Consider the following 21,949-nt stretch of genomic DNA (forward strand, 5'->3'; position numbering starts at 1 on the left):
TCAGATGAATTCATTACATGAAACATTCACTCTGATGAACACCTCAAGGGCATTGTGGGAAGTGCAGTTCTTCTTTTTAACCTGTAGCAGACGACGGAGATGGCGATAATCAGCAGCATGGGAACGACCACTGCCGGGATGATGATGGGCAACGGGAGACTGTACTTCCTCTCGTACCGAACAGAGCCAACCAACCACTCGCCGTTGCCAAACTTAATCTGAGAGAGAGAGACTATATTAATGGATGGATGGATGGATGGATGGATGAATGAATGAACAGATAAATAGTTGGGTGAATGAATAGATAAATAAATGTGGATGGATAGATGAATAATGGATGGATGGAACTAAAAATATATAAATTACATATAATAAATTTGGATGGGTCAACAAATAAATGTGGATAAATAAATAGGCAGATGAATGGATGAATAAATAAATGGATGAATGAATGAATAAATATATACAGTATGTGGTGGAAGGATATATAAATGTATACAAAAATAAATGTGGAAGATACACAAAAATAAATGTGGATATATGAAAAATTTATAAATAAATAGGTGGATTAATGAATGAATTAATAAATAGGTGAATGCATAGAAAAACGGACAGATGGAGCATAAAACATATATTTTTAATAACATTAAATAAAATTGAAAAAATATTTTAATAGATGAATAATGTATCTATATTTAATATATGGATGGACAGACAAATGGACTGATGGATCTATAAACAAAACAAAAAAATATAAATAATATAAATAGATGAACAAGTGGACAGATAGATACATGATAGATGGACTGACAGATATATAAATAAACAAAAACAAATGACTTTTTTAATAAAATATAAAAAATGTATATTTAATAATAACTATACAAAAAATAGATGGGTGGATGGATGAATATGTGGCTGAAAAGAGGGATGAATGGATGGAAGGATGAATGAGTGGATGGAAGGATGGATGAGTGGATGGATGAATATGTGGCTGGAAGGACGGATGGATGGATGGATGGATGGAAGGATGGATGAGTGGATGGATGAATATGTGGCTGGAAGGACGGATGGATGGATGGATGGATGGATGGATGGATATGTGGCTGGAAGGATGGATGGATGGAAGGATGGATGAGTGGATGGATGAATATGGGGCTGTAAGGACGGATGGATGGATGGATGGATGGATGGATGAATATGTGGCTGGAAGGACGGATGGACGGATGGATGGATGGATGGATGAATATGTGGCTGGAAGGACGGATGGACGGATGGATGGATGGATGGATGGATGGATGAATGAATATGTGGCTGGAAGGATGGATGGATAGATGGAAGGATGGATGGATGGATGGATATGTGGCTGGAAGGATGGATGGATGGATGGATGAGTGGATGGATGAATATGGGGCTGGAAGGACGGATGGATGGATGGATGGATGAGTGGATGGATGAATATGGGGCTGGAAGGACGGATGGATGGATGGATGGATGGATGAATATGTGGCTGGAAGGACGGATGGACGGATGGATGGATGGATGGATGGATGAATGAATATGTGGCTGGAAGGATGGATGGATAGATGGAAGGATGGATGGATGGATGGATATGTGGCTGGAAGGATGGATGGATGGATGAATATGTGGCTGGAAGGACGGATGGATGGATGGATGAATGAATATGTGGCTGGAAGGATGGATGGATAGATGGAAGGATGGATGAGTGGATGGATGAATATGGGGCTGGAAGGAGGGACGGATGGATGGATGGATGGATGGATGTGGCTGGAAGGATGGATGGATGGATGGATGGAAGGATGGATGAGTGGATGGATGGATATGTGGCTGGAAGGACGGATGGATGGATGGATGAATGAATATGTGGCTGGAAGGATGGATGGATGGATGGAAGGATGGATGAGTGGATGGATGAATATTTGGCTGGAAGGAGGGACGGATGGATGGATGGATGGATGAATATGTGGCTGGAAGGACGGATGGATGGATGGATGGATGGATGGATGAATGTGGCTGGAAGGATGGATGGATGGAAGGATGGATGGATGGATGGAAGGATGGATATGTGAATATGGGGCTGGAAGGACGGATGGATGGATGGATGGATGAATATGTGGCTGGAAGGACGGATGGACGGATGGATGGATGGATGGATGGATGGATGGATGGATGGATGGATGGATGAATGAATATGTGGCTGGAAGGATGGATGGATAGATGGAAGGATGGATGGATGGATGGATATGTGGCTGGAAGGATGGATGGATGGATGAATATGTGGCTGGAAGGACGGATGGATGGATGGATGAATGAATATGTGGCTGGAAGGATGGATGGATAGATGGAAGGATGGATGAGTGGATGGATGAATATGGGGCTGGAAGGAGGGACGGATGGATGGATGGATGGATGGATGGATGGATGTGGCTGGAAGGATGGATGGATGGATGGATGGATGGAAGGATGGATGAGTGGATGGATGGATATGTGGCTGGAAGGACGGATGGATGGATGAATGAATATGTGGCTGGAAGGATGGATGGATGGATGGATGGAAGGATGGATGAGTGGATGGATGAATATTTGGCTGGAAGGAGGGACGGATGGATGGATGGATGGATGGATGAATATGTGGCTGGAAGGACGGATGGATGGATGGATGGATGGATGGATGAATGTGGCTGAAGGGATGGATGGATGGAAGGATGGATGGATGGATGGAAGGATGGATATGTGGCTGGAAGGACGGATGGATGGATGGATGAATATGTGGCTGGAAGGATGGATGGATGGAAGGATGGATGATGAATATGTGGCTGGAAGGATGGATGGATGGATGAATATGTGGCTAGAAGGATGGATGGGTGGATGGATGGAAGGATGGATGGATGGATGGATGGATGAATATGTGGCTGGAAGGATGGATGGATGGATGAATATGTGGCTAGAAGGATGGATGGGTGGATGGATGGAAGGATGGATGGATGGATGGATGGATGAATATGTGGCTGGAAGGATGGATGGATGGATGAATATGTGGCTAGAAGGATGGATGGGTGGATGGATGGAAGGATGGATGGATGGATGAATATGTGGCTGGAAGGATGGATGGATGGATGAATATGTGGCTAGAAGGATGGATGGATGGGTGGATGGATGGAAGGATGGATGGATGGATGGATGGATGAATATGTGGCTGGAAGGATGGATGGATGAATATGTGGCTAGAAGGATGGATGGGTGGATGGATGGAAGGATGGATGGATGGATGAATATGTGGCTGGAAGGATGGATGGATGGATGAATATGTGGCTAGAAGGATGGATGGGTGGATGGATGGATGGATGGATGGATGAATATGTGGCTGGAAGGATGGATGGATGGATGAATATGTGGCTAGAAGGATGGATGGGTGGATGGATGGAAGGATGGATGGATGGATGGATGGATGGATGGATGAATATGTGGCTGGAAGGATGGATGGATGGATGAATATGTGGCTAGAAGGATGGATGGGTGGATGGATGAATATGTGGCTGGAAGGATGGATGGATGGATGAATATGTGGCTAGAAGGATGGATGGGTGGATGGATGGAAGGATGGATGGATGGATGGATGAATATGTGGCCGGAAGGATGGATGGATGGATGAATATGTGGCTAGAAGGATGGAAGGATGGATGGATGGAAGGATGGATGGATGGATGAATATGTGGCTGGAAGGATGGATGGATGGATGGATGAATATGTGGCTAGAAGGATGGAAGGATGGATGGATGCACTGTTAGACCTTGCTGTAGAAAAACAGCCAAATTCTGACAGTAACAAACCATTTTCCATTAAAACAGTAATATACTGTAGAAAACACTGCATAATATTTGTCATTTTTTAGAAAATAGCCTACAGGAATATACTGTTAGTTAACAATGCTCAAAGTCGACACTCAGAGGCTGTGTTCTAAATCACACCCTATACCCTCATTCATTATTCCCCTTCACTATTCCCTATACACATAACTTACCAGCACTCAACATTGTTTTTCCTCTATATTTGTTTCTGCCATAAACATATGAATAGTTCAAGCAGCCAGAGAAAAAAAAAAAACTGATGTATTAAAAAGTCATGGGTAAAGAGCTCAACTAAAGCAAACACTGATCTCCTCAATAGTAACATCAAACCAAACATTTTCACCAAAATATCAACATCTAAACTTCTGTTAATTCTCAATAAGATTTCTTTTGTAGAAATAAAGTTAAACTGGTCAGTAATAAGTGTAATAATGTGTAATGGCTGGAAGACAGTTGTAGTTTCTGCTCGTATTTATTACGTTCTTGTTCCTCTTTTCAGTGATTCTGCTTGTTAACAGCAGGTGTTCATCATTAATGCTCAATCATCACTTAACCTGTTAACCAGCAGTGGCACGCCGACGCACCAAAGCTTCTTTGTTTAAATTAGCTCAAATTTACTGTTAGATTTAATGTAATTACCTTGACAAACTATACATCATTAAAAAGATCTAAGACTCGAGCTTCAATTTTTAATCTTTATTTTATTCTCAACATCGTATAGTGAGCGTTATTTGTTAATATGCGTCGGGAGTTATGAATATGAGAAACGGAGTCGTTACCTTTTCATTGAAATATGAGCGTCAGCTTCAGCCATTGAGAAAAAAACTCTGTACGATCATCATGAAAAAACTCCACAAAATAACATCCCTCGGGGCTTTTAGCTTAAAAGCATGCACATTTGGAGAAATATTGATGGACTGTCATACGTTTATGTCAATTTGCTATACAGAGGATTAATATTTATTAAATATTACCCAAAACACGCTGTTGTCATTATATGAGCGCTGAATACACTGACTACTGTGTGTTCAAACCATACCAGTAGCCGGAGGGCGCTCTGTGCACCTTTAGTTCACAAATAATACATGAACAAGAGGCAGTCATGTGACATACACGGGACTAACAGAGGCTACCAGACATCGCTATAATCATTGATATAAACATACAGAACGTCACTTTTGAAAGTAATAAATACACGATTGTGACGATATGTGGTTTATCTGTGTTCTTCACGCCATGTCAGGTATTCATAATAGTAGATTATATTTATAATGCAATGCTAATCGAGATAGCTTTTCTCATTGTGCAGAATAGCCTAAAATGATATATTTTCTGTCTGATTTTTGATCCAAAGCCACATCACATCAAAGAAGGTTATTTAAAACAATCGACTAGTAAGTTTGGAGAAAAAAAACGTGGTTTTAATCTTATAAATTGTCGTGTTTTGATGGTGTGCTAAGCTAACATGCTAACAAGCCCAGAGATGCACCTGTTCTGAGCTATAATGTAAATAAATATTTTTTAATCGTAAAGCTCACTTTTTTTTTTCTCTTTTTTTCCAAGAAGGGCATTAGATACAGTTTGAAAGAAGGTGAAGTGAGAAGTTTGGTGAATGAAATGAGGGATTAAATCATCTTGAATAGAACATCAGTAATTATAATAGAGACAAAAGAAAAGAATAAGAGCCATAAGCTGGCTGGAGAGGTGTAAATGTGTTCAGGGGAGACTGAAACTGAATGGGGCTGTTAGCACCACAAACACAATATAGACAATACCCTTGGATAGATGACAATAAACATCAGTTAACATTTTAGAGTCCTTTCTAAATAAAGTCTCATGACATGGTCTTGAAAACTCAGAGTTTTAAACCTATCATCTTCAGATTTGAAATATAACATGGTCAGACATGTGGCTTTAGCTGCAGTGCATTTCTAGATTGCCACAAGGCCAACTTCACTTTTATTTTCATAAATATATTTCATAAAAATAAATTTCTAATAACTTTTCAAAATTTCAAAGCTATTTTTAACTATTTTCCTCATTGTGACAATAATTAATTATGAGTTTACCATAAACTGCAAAGAGTCTGCTTTCAAATGAGACCTTACTTATGCTTTTAGTGCAAAGGGTTCATGAACTGTATCTGTTTTAGTTTGGGCCACATGTCATTTTTTGGGATTTTCCAAAAGCGGGGGTGCTGGCTAACAGGTTAAATATAAACTTAATTATCTCACTGCAACACGGTGTCAATGTTACTTTTACTCTGTAGTGTGGACACTAGAGGTGGGGTTGAAAGGGTTAAAAGGTGTCAGATAAAGACAATAAAAATAATAAAAATTTGTTTGTAAATTTAAATGGCACTCTGACAATTTGAGGCAGTTGGTTTCTGCAAATGAAATGAGGTAACACGAGTTTTAATTTAGTGCATGATATCTTTACAGTAACATACTGTAGATTACAGTAAATAACTGTATAATCAACAGTAAATTACTGGCAACAGAAGCCCGGCAAGGTCTAACAGTGTGGATGAATATGTGGCTAGAAGGATGGATGGATGAATATGTGTCTGGAAGGAAGGAAGGATGAATGGATGGATGAATATATGGCTAGAAGGAAGGAAGGATGAATGGATTGATGAATAGATAGAAGGATAGAGGGATGGATGGTGTTCTCTCACCAGCAGGTCCAGCGGGTCGGAGCCGGTGTCTCTCCTCTGTCTCTTGGAGCGAGCTCTGGGTGTGGTCGACGGCGGGTCCAGGAATAATTTATCGTCCTGGAGCGTGTTGACGTTACACGGAACATCACCCACAAACGCCTGCGCCTCCTTCGCCGTCATCGCTTTGGAAAACCCCCGGCCCTGAGACACACCAAAGCATGTTTACAGGCGTGAAACCCTCCGTCTGATTCACGTGTGGGGCGGATACTCACGGTGACGATGATCATGCTGTTCTCAGTGATCACAGTCTTGCTGAGCCGATCGAACGTGGGGTCGGGGTGATACTCGAACGGCGTCAGCTCCGTCGGGATGTTATCTAGCTGCACGTACGTCCTGAAGAGCTGAGACTCGTTGACCGCAGGGGACAGGAACACGATCACGGTGTCGTTTTTGTCCTTGAAGCTCTCGACAAACTGAGAAAGAAAGAGATTGAGTTCTGTGAATTTAACCGAACCAAATCTCCTCGGTTTTCGGACTCTTTTCCCAGCAGCCTTTGCGAGCACATGGACCAAAAGCCCTCAGACAGCAAAACCGTTGAGGAACAGATTTCACTGCTGCTGGGAAATCTATTGATATTCTGAGGGGGAGCAGCAAAAGTCCCTAAAAGTGGGGGCGGAAAATCTGTTAGATAGACAGATGGAGAAAGAGCGATGGAAGCAGCGAGAGCGCTTGAGAAAGGTCTGGAGTACAAAAGCTTCTCCTCAGATAAGGGAGATGAAATGAAGCGTTCATCAAGTTTTTCGTTAGATAAACACTCGTTTAATCTCCGTCTCGTTGAGCGCTTCAGATCAGAGCAGCTCTCGTCATTTCAATCAGAACCCAAGCGAGTCATGCGAGGTGGAAACTCAACAGCGAGAAGAAGAGATGAAACGAAAAACAAACAGCAAGTGATGTTTTCCTTGAGAGCTTCTGAAGGTTTCTCACTCACCTCCTCCGGGACGCCTGGTTCGGACCATTCTCCAGCAGACGCCACCACCCTGAGAGTCGCTTTCTGGACCAGGTCAAATCCAGAACCGACCACCAGGATTTTTCTGCCACCACTGAAATATACACACAATCATAACATGATAATTCTTTTTATATATATATATATATATATATATATATACATACTAAGTTACACTGCAGAAAGGCAGCAATATATAAATATATTAAAATTAAAATAATAAATAGTCATTATTTATATAAAACATAATAAGTTATATAAATAAGTTATATAAATTATTTACAGTATAAATAAATGTAAATATATTAAATACACAAAAAGTTCATACAATATTTATAATCTTATTCTATATGTTAATAATACAAAATAATATATAATATAATATTATATATTTAAATATGTATAAAAAGTTAATATAAAAAGAAGTAATAAAATATTTTTTTATGATATAAATTCATATTATATATATTATAATATATACACTAATTAAAATATTTATAGAAATGATATAAATGTTATACACATTATACAAGTTAGTAATACAAAATATATATAAAATATATAATATTATTATATACAAATTTATTTTAAAATATAGAAAAAGCTAATACAAAATAATAAATTAAAACATTCATAATATCAATATAATAATCATATATACTTCATCTTTTTATTAGTATTTAACAATAATATTATAAAAATATTATTTTAATATTTAATATTAAAATAATATTTATAATATTAATATTAAATATTTATATTATTAATATTAAAATAATAATATAATATTTTATTAGTTAATATATACGACACAATAAATTAAAATATTCATAATATCAATATTATTATATATATAAAATTATATTTATAAATTAAAATTAAAATTTATTTTAAAATAGAAAAAGTTAATATACAAAATAATAAATTAAAAAAAATCATAATTTCAATATAATAATCATTAGTATTTTTTATTAGTATTTAACAGTAATATATATAAAATATATAATATTATTTATATATTAAAATTTATTTTAAAATATAGAAAAAGTTAATATACAAAATTATAATAAATTAAAATATTCATAATATCAATATAATAATCATATATACTTTGAGTCTTTTATATTAGTATTTAACAATACAATACAATACCTAATGGTACATTCAATGAAAAGTAAAAAATTACAGATTATTACAGTCTGCAATTTAATTACAGTCTCAATTTAAACCCTCCCACTCAAAGGAATATAAATATAATATAATATAAAACCAATTACCACACCCTATATTCAAGGGGGAAATAAATAAATAAATAAATAAATAAATACACATTTTAATTATAAATACAAAACTATATTAAATAATTATAAGCATTATACAAAATAAATAAAATATCTTATTTATTGAGATAAAAATGTACTTCCAAAAATATGAAATGTCCTAATCTAAATAAGGTCTAAATATAAAGCAGTATTCATAAGTGTACAAATGAGGGTAATGATGTAAGAATGGCTCTCTGGGCACTGGATGCCATATTTTCTGGCGAACAGAACTGACCAGATGAAGCTGCTCTTGGGTTGATAGTCAGACACAGAGGGGTTGTTGGAGAACTCAAAGGCCCTCTTGATGCTGACTGTGGTCTGTGAGCCGTAATGAACTCTGACGTCCAGGAGGGGTGACGGAACCGTATCGCCCAGATACTCAGACACTTTACAGGTAATCTGATCTCCAAAGCTCTCACTAACAGAGACGGAGATCAAAAAATTAACCCAAAAAATGGCAAATCTAATGAAATGACAGAAACTACATTTCCCATGATGCACTCACACTCTGCAGGGCACGTCGCCCACGAAGATCTGAAGGTCTTCTTTTGAAGCTGTGTTCAGGCCCCTCCCACTAATAGTCAGGACGGTTCCTCCTGCTTTAGGACCTCGATTAGGAGACACCATGTCTGCTATGGGGTCCTACAGAGAAAATTAATCATATTTAGGGGTCGTTTACACAACACTGTTTTCAACTAAAAACTGAACGTTTTAGCCGTTCATTTACATGACAACGGCATTTTGGACACAAATGTTTATATATATATATTTGGCTGCGTGAGATTCTCCACCTTTGTTGCTGTTGAGTATACAAAGCACGAGCTGTTAAAGCTCCGCCCTCTTCTGGAAAGGGGGCCGGGAGCAGCAGCTCATTTGCATTTAAAGGGACACACACAAAAACGGTGTGTTTTTGCTCACACCCAAATAGGGGCAAATTTGAGGGGTATTTTGAGCTGAAACTTCACACACACATTCTGGGGACACCAGAGACTTATATTACATCTTGTGAAAAGGAGCATAATATGTCCTCTTTAAGCAACTGCCAATTTAAATCCAAACAACGGCTTTTTTTGTCGGGCAGTGTATATTTATATATTATAAATTGTAATATTATAGTGCACAAGAGCTGCAAATACCCAGCAATGACAGACACATTCAATGCATTTCCATTTCATTGTAATGATTACATAATCCCACGAAATGCATCTGCGCACTGTCCGAGACCCGTCAGTCTGCTGAACAAACACACACCCTTAGCATTTCCCTGCGGGAGCAACTGAGACAGCCTATCTCCCTGAAATACTGATGCAATCATTTCTGCTAAAGCCGTCAGCAGCTGATAATTATTACCCCTGCAGGAGCGTGTGACCAGTGACCACACACAACGCTGTGACAAAACAGCCCATCATTACACAACGAATGCAGAGAGCTCCCGTTGACTCACACAAACAGCGGCAGCCCTCTGGACGGGATCTCAAGTAGAGTTTCACAGAATTAGTATGTGTGTAGTGCATGTTGGGTAATGGAGAATCGTGACTCACCCTGTAGGTGAACAGGACTGATTTTGTGGATACACCTTTTTTTCCTCTGCCCACCTCTATTTCCACCTCTCCGGATCTGTACAGTGGTGCCGGCCCAATTTCACACACCACACTGCCACACAAACAAACACAAACGGGTTTATTTAAAAGCAAAGGTCCAGATATTCAAGTAAAGTTCAACCTAAAATTAAAGTTCACAAAAATGAGTTTACTATATATTAGTGCAACCGATTTAAAAAAAATAACTAAGTAATCACACATTTTTCTGTAATTAATCGTGATTAATCGCATGTTAATATATAATTTTGTTAATAGAATTTCACATTGAACCTCCAAATCAATCATTAAAGATGAATGAATGAGAGTGTGATCATATAAAGTAATGTATATATATATATACACACACACAGTGGGTACGGAAAGTATTCAGACTCCCTTAAATTTTTCACTCTTTGTTATATTGCAGCCATTTGCTAAAATCATTTAAGTTCATTTTTTTCCTCATTAATGTACACACAGCACCCCATATTGACAGAAAAACACAGAATTGTTGACATTTTTGCAGATTTATTAAAAAAGAAAAACTGAAATATCACATGGTCCAAAGTATTCAGACCCTTTGCTGTGACACTCATATATTTAACTCAGGTGCTGTCCATTTCTTCTGATCATCCTTGAGATGGTTCTACACCTTCATTTGAGTCCAGCTGTGTTTGATTATACTGATTGGACTTGATTAGGAAAGCCACACACCTGTCTATATAAGACCTTACAGCTCACAGTGCATGTCAGAGCAAATGAGAATCATGAGGTCAAAGGAACTGCCTGAAGAGCTCAGAGACAGAATTGTGGCAAGGCACAGATCTGGCCAAGGTTACAAAAAAATTTCTGCTGCACTTAAAAGCTGAAACTGTATTCAACCCAGAACATCTCTTTAACCCTTAATGGATTCTAGACAGGGTCAAAATGAGCAGAAGACAAGATTCATTAGTGTTGGACACATTTTTTTCCAACCAAAACATGCCTATTGATTAACACCAGATTCATTACGTCCGAAATGTGCCAACTCAGAAATCTGATCTTCTGTCACCCCGAAATCTGGACGTCAACCTCCCCCAGACAGACTCTTCTGACAGTGATCTCTGTGAGAGCTTGTTTACCATTCTGAAGCCAAACTCTCCTGCTGAAAGATCCTTTTCAAACATGTTAGCAGCCAGACAAACACTCAGTCAGGCTGAACGCTCACAACAGAGTTGATAAACCCTGATGTAGAATCACTGACTCAGCCAAGCCTGACATTGCCTGTGAGAAAAGCTCATCGTTGTCTCTGTATCTACACAACATGCTCCGTATTTCAAAAGCGTACAAATCTAACAGTGTTCTACAAGAGGGAACACAAAGACAAACTCATGCACATTTAATATTCCATGCATAGTCACAAACATAATACGAAGCCTTGAGCAGAACATCTAAAAGATTATTTGGATCATTCTTGAGGGCATTTTTAGGTTTGAATTCTGGGTAATTATTTTTTAATTAAGCTTTGAATGAACCAGATTTCTCAAACAGGACATTTGCTGAAAATCAGGCCATTTGGTACCACAGAGATCTGCACGCTCAACGTCCAGCAGGAATTTCATTCAATACAGAACACAGTTTGTGCTAGAGTTCATGAAAAACTGCCAAAAAGCCACCAAATACACAAATGCAGTGAACATGAAGCCACACAGGAGTAATCCCAGTAAGGCATTTTTCCATGAATAAACTACACTTTTAGAGTAACACTTCACTTTTAAAAGCATTATCTTTTTTTTGTGACAACAATTAGATATGTTATAGATATTATTAGATATATTATAAAACTTAAAACTAACTTAGAATGAAGAGTAGCTAGTTTTAAACCCATCAAATGTTTGTATCCCACCTTAAAATGGTGATTTTGGCCTGTCCCACCTCAGAGGTCAGACACTCTCGATTTTATCTAACAATTAAAGTCTCATAATTTTGACATCATCTGATATTCTATTTATAATAAATCATCTCAATTCATTTTACAAATATTTGAATGCAGAATGCAGTTACCAAGTTAAAAAATAAAAAAACTTTGTTACTGGAGTTTTTATAAGAAAAAATGACTTTTCTTTAGTTTTTGGGGAAATATAAGTTTATCAATAAGTATAAACCAATATATGATCACAAACATGCTAACCTGTACTGAGTGTTAGCTTAATTTTTATTCATTTTATTTATTTTCTGCTTTCTATTTTATTTATTTATTATTACACATAATATATTTTAGTGTTGTCACGATACTGGAATTTCCAATATACGATACCTTGAAAAATATCGATATTCAATACCATTTTTGATGCCACGGGGAAAACTGCCATACCGTCATACAGATAATTTGTTATTATCTCATAATTTTTTAATAATTTGGGTTATCTTGTCGTAATATCTTACACACAGTACAAGGAGGTTTTATTTAAATGACTGAACTACATTTACAAAAAAATACAAGTAAACAGTCAGTAATAAAATAAGAACAAATAAACAAATTGCAAATGATAGCACAAATAAATACAATAGAATAAAGAGATAAATTAAATAAACGAGGTTTTAAGTTTTTCAGGTGGGTCTAGACTAAGATTAATGCTTATAATTAAAGTTAAAAAAGTTTTTCAGTCAAGAACAGCGAGTGATTTTCTCTTTGTCTTTTGCAGCAGGTTTATTAGGCTGCCGTCACTTTAAGAGTTTATGCACGGATCCAATATACTGTTACACAACATACGTTTTCTCTCAACTATTTACATTCCAAAACTGACTGGCATTTTGACATAATTTTGTATGTATTTGACTGTTTAGTCGCAATAAGCCACGAAAAAGATAACTCAAATTGGTACTCGTGAGCTGTTTGAGTGGCTTTATGTGAGCGCCACCTATATAAATCAGTTATGCACGTGCTTAAATGGTGTGAGCATGAAACCTGCGCAAATGGCTAAAATTATGCACAATACAAGCATTATTAAACCAGAGCGATTGAGACGAGTGACAGTATGTGTCCACTGGAATGAACCGAGCATTTTTAGTTCGTTCCTATGGAAGTTGAGCTTTACGCTCGTGCAAAAACGCTCGATTGGAATCGTTTCAGATATTTCAGCATCAATACATATCGAAATATCGATATTTTTGACAAAGCTAATATGTATATATATATATATATATATATATATATATATATATATATATATATATATATATATATATATATAGAAATAAAAAAAGTGTTTTGTATTTTATTGGTTTGATTATGTATTAGTATTATGTATTTGTTTATTGTTTACTGCTATAAATGGACAAAAATCAGGGTTTTAAACCATTTTTTTTGTAACAAAAAAGTGCAAAATTTGTGATCTTCATATAAAATGACATTTTCTTCCATTTAGCACCTATTACCTATATAATAAATTTAAAAAAGAAGCCTTATTCGAGCACTATTCATTGGAAGTGGCTCAGTTTTTGTGGATGTTACCTGGTTGAGACCGAGTAACGTTCCCGCAGGTGTTTGCACAGCACTCCTGCCACCGTGATGTTTTTAATGTCGTCCTTCTGAATGCCCAGGTTCGAGCCCTTAATCGTGACAGCTATCCCTCCTTTCAGCGGCCCGTATCTCGGCGTGATCTGAAATGCATTATAAAAAGATCCTAATCATGGACTGCTCTGAGAAAAGACCACCGAGATGAGCTGTGATAACCAATCTAACTAAAACAACAGTAAAAGATGATTTATTTCTATTCCCATCAGTAATTCAGCCATCAAATAGAACATGACCTAAGGTTTCTATTGATTTTTTACTCTAAGAATTTGTGAAAATAGGGAAAGAGAATGAGAAAAGTTATAAATTATTGCTTGAACTTTCTGAGCTGTGTTTTGAGTATTGACGATTGTCAAAACCACAACATGATCTTAGAAAATGTTACTGGCTCATTTAGGCCCATAAATGCCATCATTCGGTACTCACGTCAGTGATCTTGGGGTCGGGACACTCCTCCGGCTCTTTAGAGTCACAAAGTTGGTCGTACACACACAAGCTTTTCTGTGTGCACCACACACACTGATATTTGGGGTCGGCATTCTTACACAAGCTGCAGTCTTCACGTCCCAGAGAGCAGTTATACAGAGTGACTGAAAGACAACCGAGAGGAAACACATACATCAAAACACCCAAAATATCATTTAAAGCAGGGCTCATCAAATCCGGCCCGCCAATCGATCTTTATCCGGCCCGCAGCACCCCAAACTCCCTCCTCCTCTTTTCCTGGTGGTGCGGCTAAATTTGGTTTGATACGTGGCCGCAGTGGCACCTGCAGCTGTACCATGACCTTAGAAACGTTTTCCGTGCAGATATTTCAGCAGTTATTATGTGTGTCCCGTATTTCTGTCGACTGAACCAGTGATACCAATCATTTGTGAATTAATCATTCTTTTGTCTCAATTCTTTCTTTTATGTGAATTGGTCAAATGCACTTGCATAATGATCTGAAACTATTTGGATTCATTCGGACCACTCTGTCACTGAATCATTTGAAGTTGATTCTCGGTCAGTAACAACAAATACAGAACAAATAGCGCTGTTTTCAGGTGTTTCACTGGTTTTATCCCAGTGGATAACGGAATGAAAGCTTAAAGGAGCTGCGTTTATTCCCGGATACCATTATTAAACAGCGTTGCGACATCCAGTGAGAAGCATTTCAATTCGACACACCTCTCGTTTACAAATTATTAAACTAGTTTTAAATCGGATGAAACAGCCTCAACATGAATGAAGATGCCATGAATGAAGATAGAAATCCCAAAATCACCATCCTTACACCACCCTTACTTCAACTTTTTGATTTGATAAACTGGCCCTCGAATTAAACTACTTGAATAGTCCTGATTTAAAGTCATTATTGTGTTAAATGAGAAAAGCAACAAATAGATATTACAATATATTTTAAATGTAATTTATTCCTGTGATGCAAAGCTGAATTTTCAACATCATTACTCCAGTCTTCAGTGTCACATGATCCTTCAGAAATCATTCTAATATGATGATTTGATACTCAATAAACATTTATGATTATTTTCAATGTTGAAAACAGTTGTGTACTTTTTTTTTTTCAGGATTCCTTGATGAATAGAAAGTTCAAAAGAACAGCATTTATCTGAAATACAAAGCTTCTGTAGCATTATAGACTACCGTTCAAAAGTTTGGGTCAGTAAGAATTTTTATTTTTATTTTTTTGAAAAGAAATTAAAGAAATGAATACTTTTATTCAGCAAGGATGCATTAAATCAATCAAAAGTGGCAGTAAAGACATTTATAATGTTACAAAAGATTAGATTTCAGATAAACACTGTTCTTTTGAACTTTCTATTAATCAAATAATCCTGAAAAAAAATATTGTACACAAATATTTTGTACAATTGTACACATTAAATGTTTCTTGAGCAGCAGATCAGCATATTAGAATGATTTCTGAAGGATCATGTGACACTGAAGACTGGAGTAATGATGCTGAAAATTCAGCTTTGCCATCACAGGAATAAATTACTTTGTCAAATATATTCAAATAGAAAACAGTTTTTAAATTGTAATAATATTTCACAATATTACTGTTTTTTACTGTATTTTTAATTAAATAAATGTAGCCTTGGTGAGCAGACGAAACTTCTTTTAAAAACATTAAAAATCTTAGTGGTTCCAAACTTTTGGACTGTATATATATATATATCTCATCCATGCAACATCTTGCAAGGCACCATAAAAGTTCATACGACTCATGCCTTCAAAAGTCTAAATGGTTTTGAGTAAGAAATAACTGAATTTAAGTTGTTATGAGAGCCTGATTCGTGAATAACACATTTTTTTCTTGAATCTTGAAGTCTTGAATCTTTTCAATGAATCAGTGGATCTGATTCGCAAAACCAGTCTAAAAGATTCGTTCACCAATCAAACTGATCCGATTCTCAAGTACAACTCATTGATTCGATGCCAGATCACTAAGTGAGTTGAAATTAAGAGTCAGATCACTTGATTCCCTAATGGTTACCCGAAAAGCTCACCAGAGGGGAAGATAAAAACGTCTTACAATTCTGTCAGTTCAGCACAAAAAACTATTGAATTAGTTCAGAATACCTGAAATATAGTGCATTAATCATATGGAACAATTTCATGGTAGTTTAATGGACTTTTCTGTCCATTTTGGAAGCTTGAAAACAGTCCCCATTAATTCTAACTGCATTGCAAGAGCGACCATCACATTCTTTAAAATATCTTCTCTTATCTTCCACAGAGAAAAGGAAGTCATATAGGTTTGGAACGACATGAGGGTGAGTAAATGATGAAAAGTGAGTGAGAGCGATTACCACTAAGACTGCTGTCGATCTTCTTTCTTGTGTATTTTTCTCTTACGTGGAACAGAACGTTGGTCTCATGAGCTTTATCAAAGGAAAACTGGAAGAGACAGATCAGAGGGTGAGTCGACACTGACGGTTCTCTCCTCTACATTAAAGACTAGAGATGAATAACAGGCTGGAGACTTTCCAACAGGGGGAGCTACAATCTCAAACTCCCACAAGAGCCACTGAAGTGTAGGTAAGTGTCTCTCTTTGTTGGTAATTGGTTGCGTATAATTTAGCAGGAGCTTTATATATAAAAAGATCTACAGTACAGGAACAACAGTCTGCCTTGGGCAACATGCGGATAAAAAGAGAGAGACTGAAACTAACCTCATATCCGCTGAAAGAGTAGAAGGGTCCCGTCTCCGTCTTGACATCCTCCTCATTCTTCATCAGCTCCGTGCCGATGGTGAAATCACGACCCTGATGTGTCACAATTCACAAAACATAATCTAAAAAACCCTGTACTTACATTTATTCACAGGTAGGAGGACAGGAAAGAATGGAAAACGACAAAAATACATAAGACAGACTCAGATTCATTTAGAGGAAACTTTATAATCAGATTATGAATACACTGGCAAAATAAAAAAATAAATAAATAAATAAATAAATAATAATAATAATAAAATAATAATTAATATAATATATAATTATTATTATTATTGAATATTAAAACCAGAAAAAGTTTAGTGTGATTAATTATATAAAAACTTAAAAAAAATAAAAAATAAAATAAATAAACAAATAATAATAATAATAATAATAATAATAAAAAGTCTTTTAATTATCTTAATTTAGAACATTTTCTAAGCAAATATATGCTGATTTTAAAAGCTTAATTAATTAATTAAACTTTTAAATTAATAATACTAATTAATAATACTTTATTTTATTTATATTCTGTAAGTTTCCTTAAATATCTCATGTAATTAATAATTATATATAATTTGTGATAATATATAATATTATTTGTAATTACATTACTTAATCATCATATTTAATCTTTATATCTTATGCAACTTCGTTTTGGAAAACAAGACAAAAATACTTTATTTTATTTTATTTTATTTTATTTTATTTTATTTTATTTTATTTTATTTTATTATTTTATTTTATTTTATTTTATTTTATTTTATTTTATTTCCAGTGACCTTGAAGAATGGAGGCCAGGAAGCAGAACTCACCTTATACGGGTCCAGGTTGATGCCCTCAAAACTGATCCGTGTTTTGTGTCCGACTGGGATAAGTACGGGATCTGGGTTCTCGAACCGCGGGCAGCTCTTGTTCTAGAACACACAGAAGATGGAGAAATCTGTTCTGTCGTACAGGAAAGTTGAGTCTGCTGAATTCCACACTAATCTATGGCAATCTTCTGAGCAATTCTTAATTTACATCCCACATAAATTAACGAGAATCCATTGAAACTGAAAAACTCATTAACCATGATGACGTGCATGAATGAAACAGTTTATTTACAGCTGAAATCTAATATATCCTCACTGACATTGGCGACTGTGTCTAATTGCATATAATCCATTTTTTCCATTCATTCTGTTGTTATTTTGCTGATTCAGCGAATGTGTTTCACATTAAAACTTTCTGAGTAAAGTCATTTACTTTGTGTCCATTTCATCAGCCACGTGTGACTGTTCCAGGAAACAGCAAATATCAAACAGTGTGGAGGCCATTTCTGAAATTGCTAGCACTGGATATCGATAATTCAGCTTTATGCTTCAAGAAACGGTTTAAAGAAATAAATAAAATGTCTGGACAAGTTGGACCTGGTGCTTGAAGATGAGAATCACATGAAACTAATCAAAGCGGCCCAATCAATGGCACTGATAGCACACATACATCACCAAGACATTTACTCGATGACTGCCTTTTCATACATGTCATTTTTAGCACGTTTCCTCATCTGCAATACTTTGCTACAACAATTTTGAAGGGGGTTGAGAGAGAGGTTGTTTTGTGTTTATAGTTTTGATTACTATATATATATATATATATATATATATATATATATATATATATCTATATATCTATTTGTTGCTTTTCTCTAAGTGCTGTCAAATCGATTAATCGTGATTAATCGCATCTAACGTAAGTTTGTGTATACACATACATATAAATATAATAATATACACACACAGTTAAACACAAACTTTTATTGGTGATTAATTGATTTGGCAGCACTAATATCTATATACACTCACACTAATGCTGTCAAATCAATTAATCGCAATTAATCACATCTAACAGTCGCTGATAAGCTGTGTTTTTCTGCATTTCTTTTGATGTTCTTGTCTGTCTGTTTTTTAGTTTGTTTATTGTATTTATGTCAGTAAGTTGATTTGATTCTTTATTCAACCAGTTGCCTGCGACACGTGAGTGCAGTGGTATCAATAAACTGTTAAATTGCCTTTTTGTCTCGCGTGTCCTTTATATGTTACTTGCCCCCTTCCCTAACGAGCACTTTGAAAGTGACCGAATCCATGTTTCATGAGGCAAATTCGGAGAATGTTTTTCCTGAATAACCGCTGGGTGTGAATCGTGCTCAAAAGAACGTCACCTCATCTTCTCTGACAGGCGCCCTGCACGTGCAGCTGACATAAACCACACTTTCAGTAAACAAAAAGAAAATCCTATCCAGTGGTGAAGTGTTTTCTGTGTTGACAAATCGAGTCGCGATTCGCACGCAACGCCCGCTAATGTCCAATTCGCGACCAAATGACTCATTTGAACAGATTCATTTTAATGAATCATGACAACAACTGATCTGTCCACACGGTCTATAATGAATCATTTACTCGAACAACTCTGAAATGAGAACATAAGTGTGCTTACCCCATTTAGCAAGAGTGGTTAGTAAAATTAGCCTTAATAATCCACAATATTTTCAGGTTATTTAAATGACAGTGTGTAGTAAATTAGGCCTACCTATAAAATCAGTTAGTTTAGACTGGAGTGAGGTGAAACCAGAACAAAGCAAGCTGTTGTTAGCTAGGTGCATTCAATTGTATATGGTAGAAAATTATATTATTAGTTAATATAACTTCTAAATGCTACTTTTTAATACTTTTCAAGTTTAACAAAAAAAGCATCTTCTCTTACTTTTTTTTTTTTTTGCAAAGAGGGCAAGAAAGAATTACAGTGAGAGTGACGGGTACTTTATTGTCAGTATCGGGCTCACAGATCACGTGGGTAGGGCACTTTTTACTGTTTGTGTGAATGACCATGTCTGTCACCACCAAAGACCATTTTTGACCCAGGAAAAACCCTGCATTGATTCATTTGAATTGAAATATTTAATACTTTCACAGCAAAAATTATGTATGCGATTAATTTAGATTAATTAATCACAGAGTATGTAATTAATTAGATTAAAATTTTTAATCGATTGACAGCCCTAATATATATATATATATATATATATATATATATATATATATATATATATATACATACATATACACACACACACCACATATATAATCACGATTAATCGCATCTAACATAAACGTTTGTATATATGTAATGTACGTATACACATACAGTACACATACATATATATTATATATATATATATATATATATATATACACACAAACAAACTTTTTTAATATATATATACAGTACAGTCCAAAAGTTTGGAACCACTAAGATTTTTAATGTTTTTAAAAGAAGTTTCGTCTGCTCACCAAGGCTACATTTATTTAATTAAAAATACAGTAAAAACAGTAATATTGTGAAATATTATTACAATTTAAAATAACTGTTTTCTATTTTGAATATATTTCACAAAGTAATTTATTCCTGTGATGGCAAAGCTGAATTTTCAGCATCATTACTCCAGTCTTCAGTGTCACATGATCCTTCAGAAATCATTCTAATATGCTGATCTGCTGCTCAAGAAACATTTAATGTGTACAATTGTACAAAATATTTGTGTACAATATTTTTTTTCAGGATTATTTGATGAATAGAAAGTTCAAAAGAACAGTGTTTATCTGAAATCTAATCTTTTGTAACATTATAAATGTCTTTACTGCCACTTTTGATTGATTTAATGCATCCTTGCTGAATAAAAGTATTCATTTCTTTAATTTCTTTTCAAAAAAATAAAAATAAAAATTCTTACTGACCCCAAACTTTTGAACGGTAGTCTATAATGCTACAGAAGCTTTGTATTTCAGATAAATGCTGTTCTTTTGAACTTTCTATTCATCAAGGAATCCTGAAAAAAAAAGTACACAACTGTTTTCAACATTCAAAATAATCATAAATGTTTATTGAACAGCAAATCAGCATATTAGAATGATTTCTGAAGGATCATGTGACACTGAAGACTGGAGTAATGATGCTGAAAATTCAGCTTTGCATCACAGGAATAAATTACTTTGTCAAATATATTTAAATAGTACACAGTTATTTTAAATTGTAATAATATTTCACAATATTACTGTTTTTTACTGTATTTTTAATTAAATAAATGTAGCCTTGGTGAGCAGACAAAACTTCTTTTAAAAACATTAAAAATCTTAGTGGTTCCAAACCTTTGGACTGTACTGTATATATATATATATATATGAAAAACATTAAATTAGGAAGTAAAATGATTATGAACAGCATTTAATGTTGATTTTTAGATTTTTAGATTAATGTTTGATTTTAATATGCTTCAAATACATTTTATGTTTTGGTGACACTGCCTTTCAAAAGTTTGTGATTGGTAAAATTTGTAATGTTTTTAAAAGAATTATCTTCTATTCACCAGGGCTGCATTTATTTGATCAAAAATACAGTAAAAACAGAAATACTGTGAAATATTATTCCAATTTAAAATAACTTTTTTATTTTAATATATTTTAAAATGTAATTTATTCCTGTGATGAGAAAGCTGACTTTTTTTTCTCATTTTTTTCAGGATTCTTTGAATTGAAAGTTCAATAGAACAACATTTATTTGAAATAGAAATCTTTTATAACAATGTTTTACTGTCACTTTTGATCAATTTGATGCATCCTTGTGGAATTGAAGTATTAATTTCTTTCTTTCAAAAAAAAAAAAAAAAAGAATAAAAAAAAGAATACTGACACCAAACTTTG

The 21,949-nt window shown here is 35.2% G+C and overlaps 1 protein-coding gene across 6 annotated transcripts in view; it reads right to left on the reverse strand.

Moving 5' to 3' along the window:
• The window catches only part of plxnb2b (plexin b2b), a 219,685-nt gene that overhangs the window by 25,822 nt on the left and 171,914 nt on the right, over window positions 1–21,949 (reverse strand). For all 6 annotated transcript variants that reach the window (XM_048158974.1, XM_048158977.1, XM_048158979.1 and 3 more), the window contains 12 exons: window positions 18,026–18,127; window positions 17,169–17,261; window positions 16,806–16,893; window positions 14,416–14,579; window positions 13,927–14,075; window positions 10,395–10,506; window positions 9,359–9,495; window positions 9,089–9,271; window positions 7,514–7,625; window positions 6,798–6,998; window positions 6,547–6,726; window positions 82–218 (listed from right to left, as the gene is read on the reverse strand). In XM_048158974.1, the coding sequence (XP_048014931.1) occupies window positions 82–218; window positions 6,547–6,726; window positions 6,798–6,998; window positions 7,514–7,625; window positions 9,089–9,271; window positions 9,359–9,495; window positions 10,395–10,506; window positions 13,927–14,075; window positions 14,416–14,579; window positions 16,806–16,893; window positions 17,169–17,261; window positions 18,026–18,127 (1,658 nt within the window). The remainder of the gene's footprint in view (window positions 1–81; window positions 219–6,546; window positions 6,727–6,797; window positions 6,999–7,513; window positions 7,626–9,088; window positions 9,272–9,358; window positions 9,496–10,394; window positions 10,507–13,926; window positions 14,076–14,415; window positions 14,580–16,805; window positions 16,894–17,168; window positions 17,262–18,025; window positions 18,128–21,949) is intronic.

The sequence above is a fragment of the Megalobrama amblycephala genome, linkage group LG15, assembly GCF_018812025.1.
Source record: "Megalobrama amblycephala isolate DHTTF-2021 linkage group LG15, ASM1881202v1, whole genome shotgun sequence".
Taxonomy (NCBI): Eukaryota; Metazoa; Chordata; class Actinopteri; order Cypriniformes; family Xenocyprididae; genus Megalobrama; species Megalobrama amblycephala.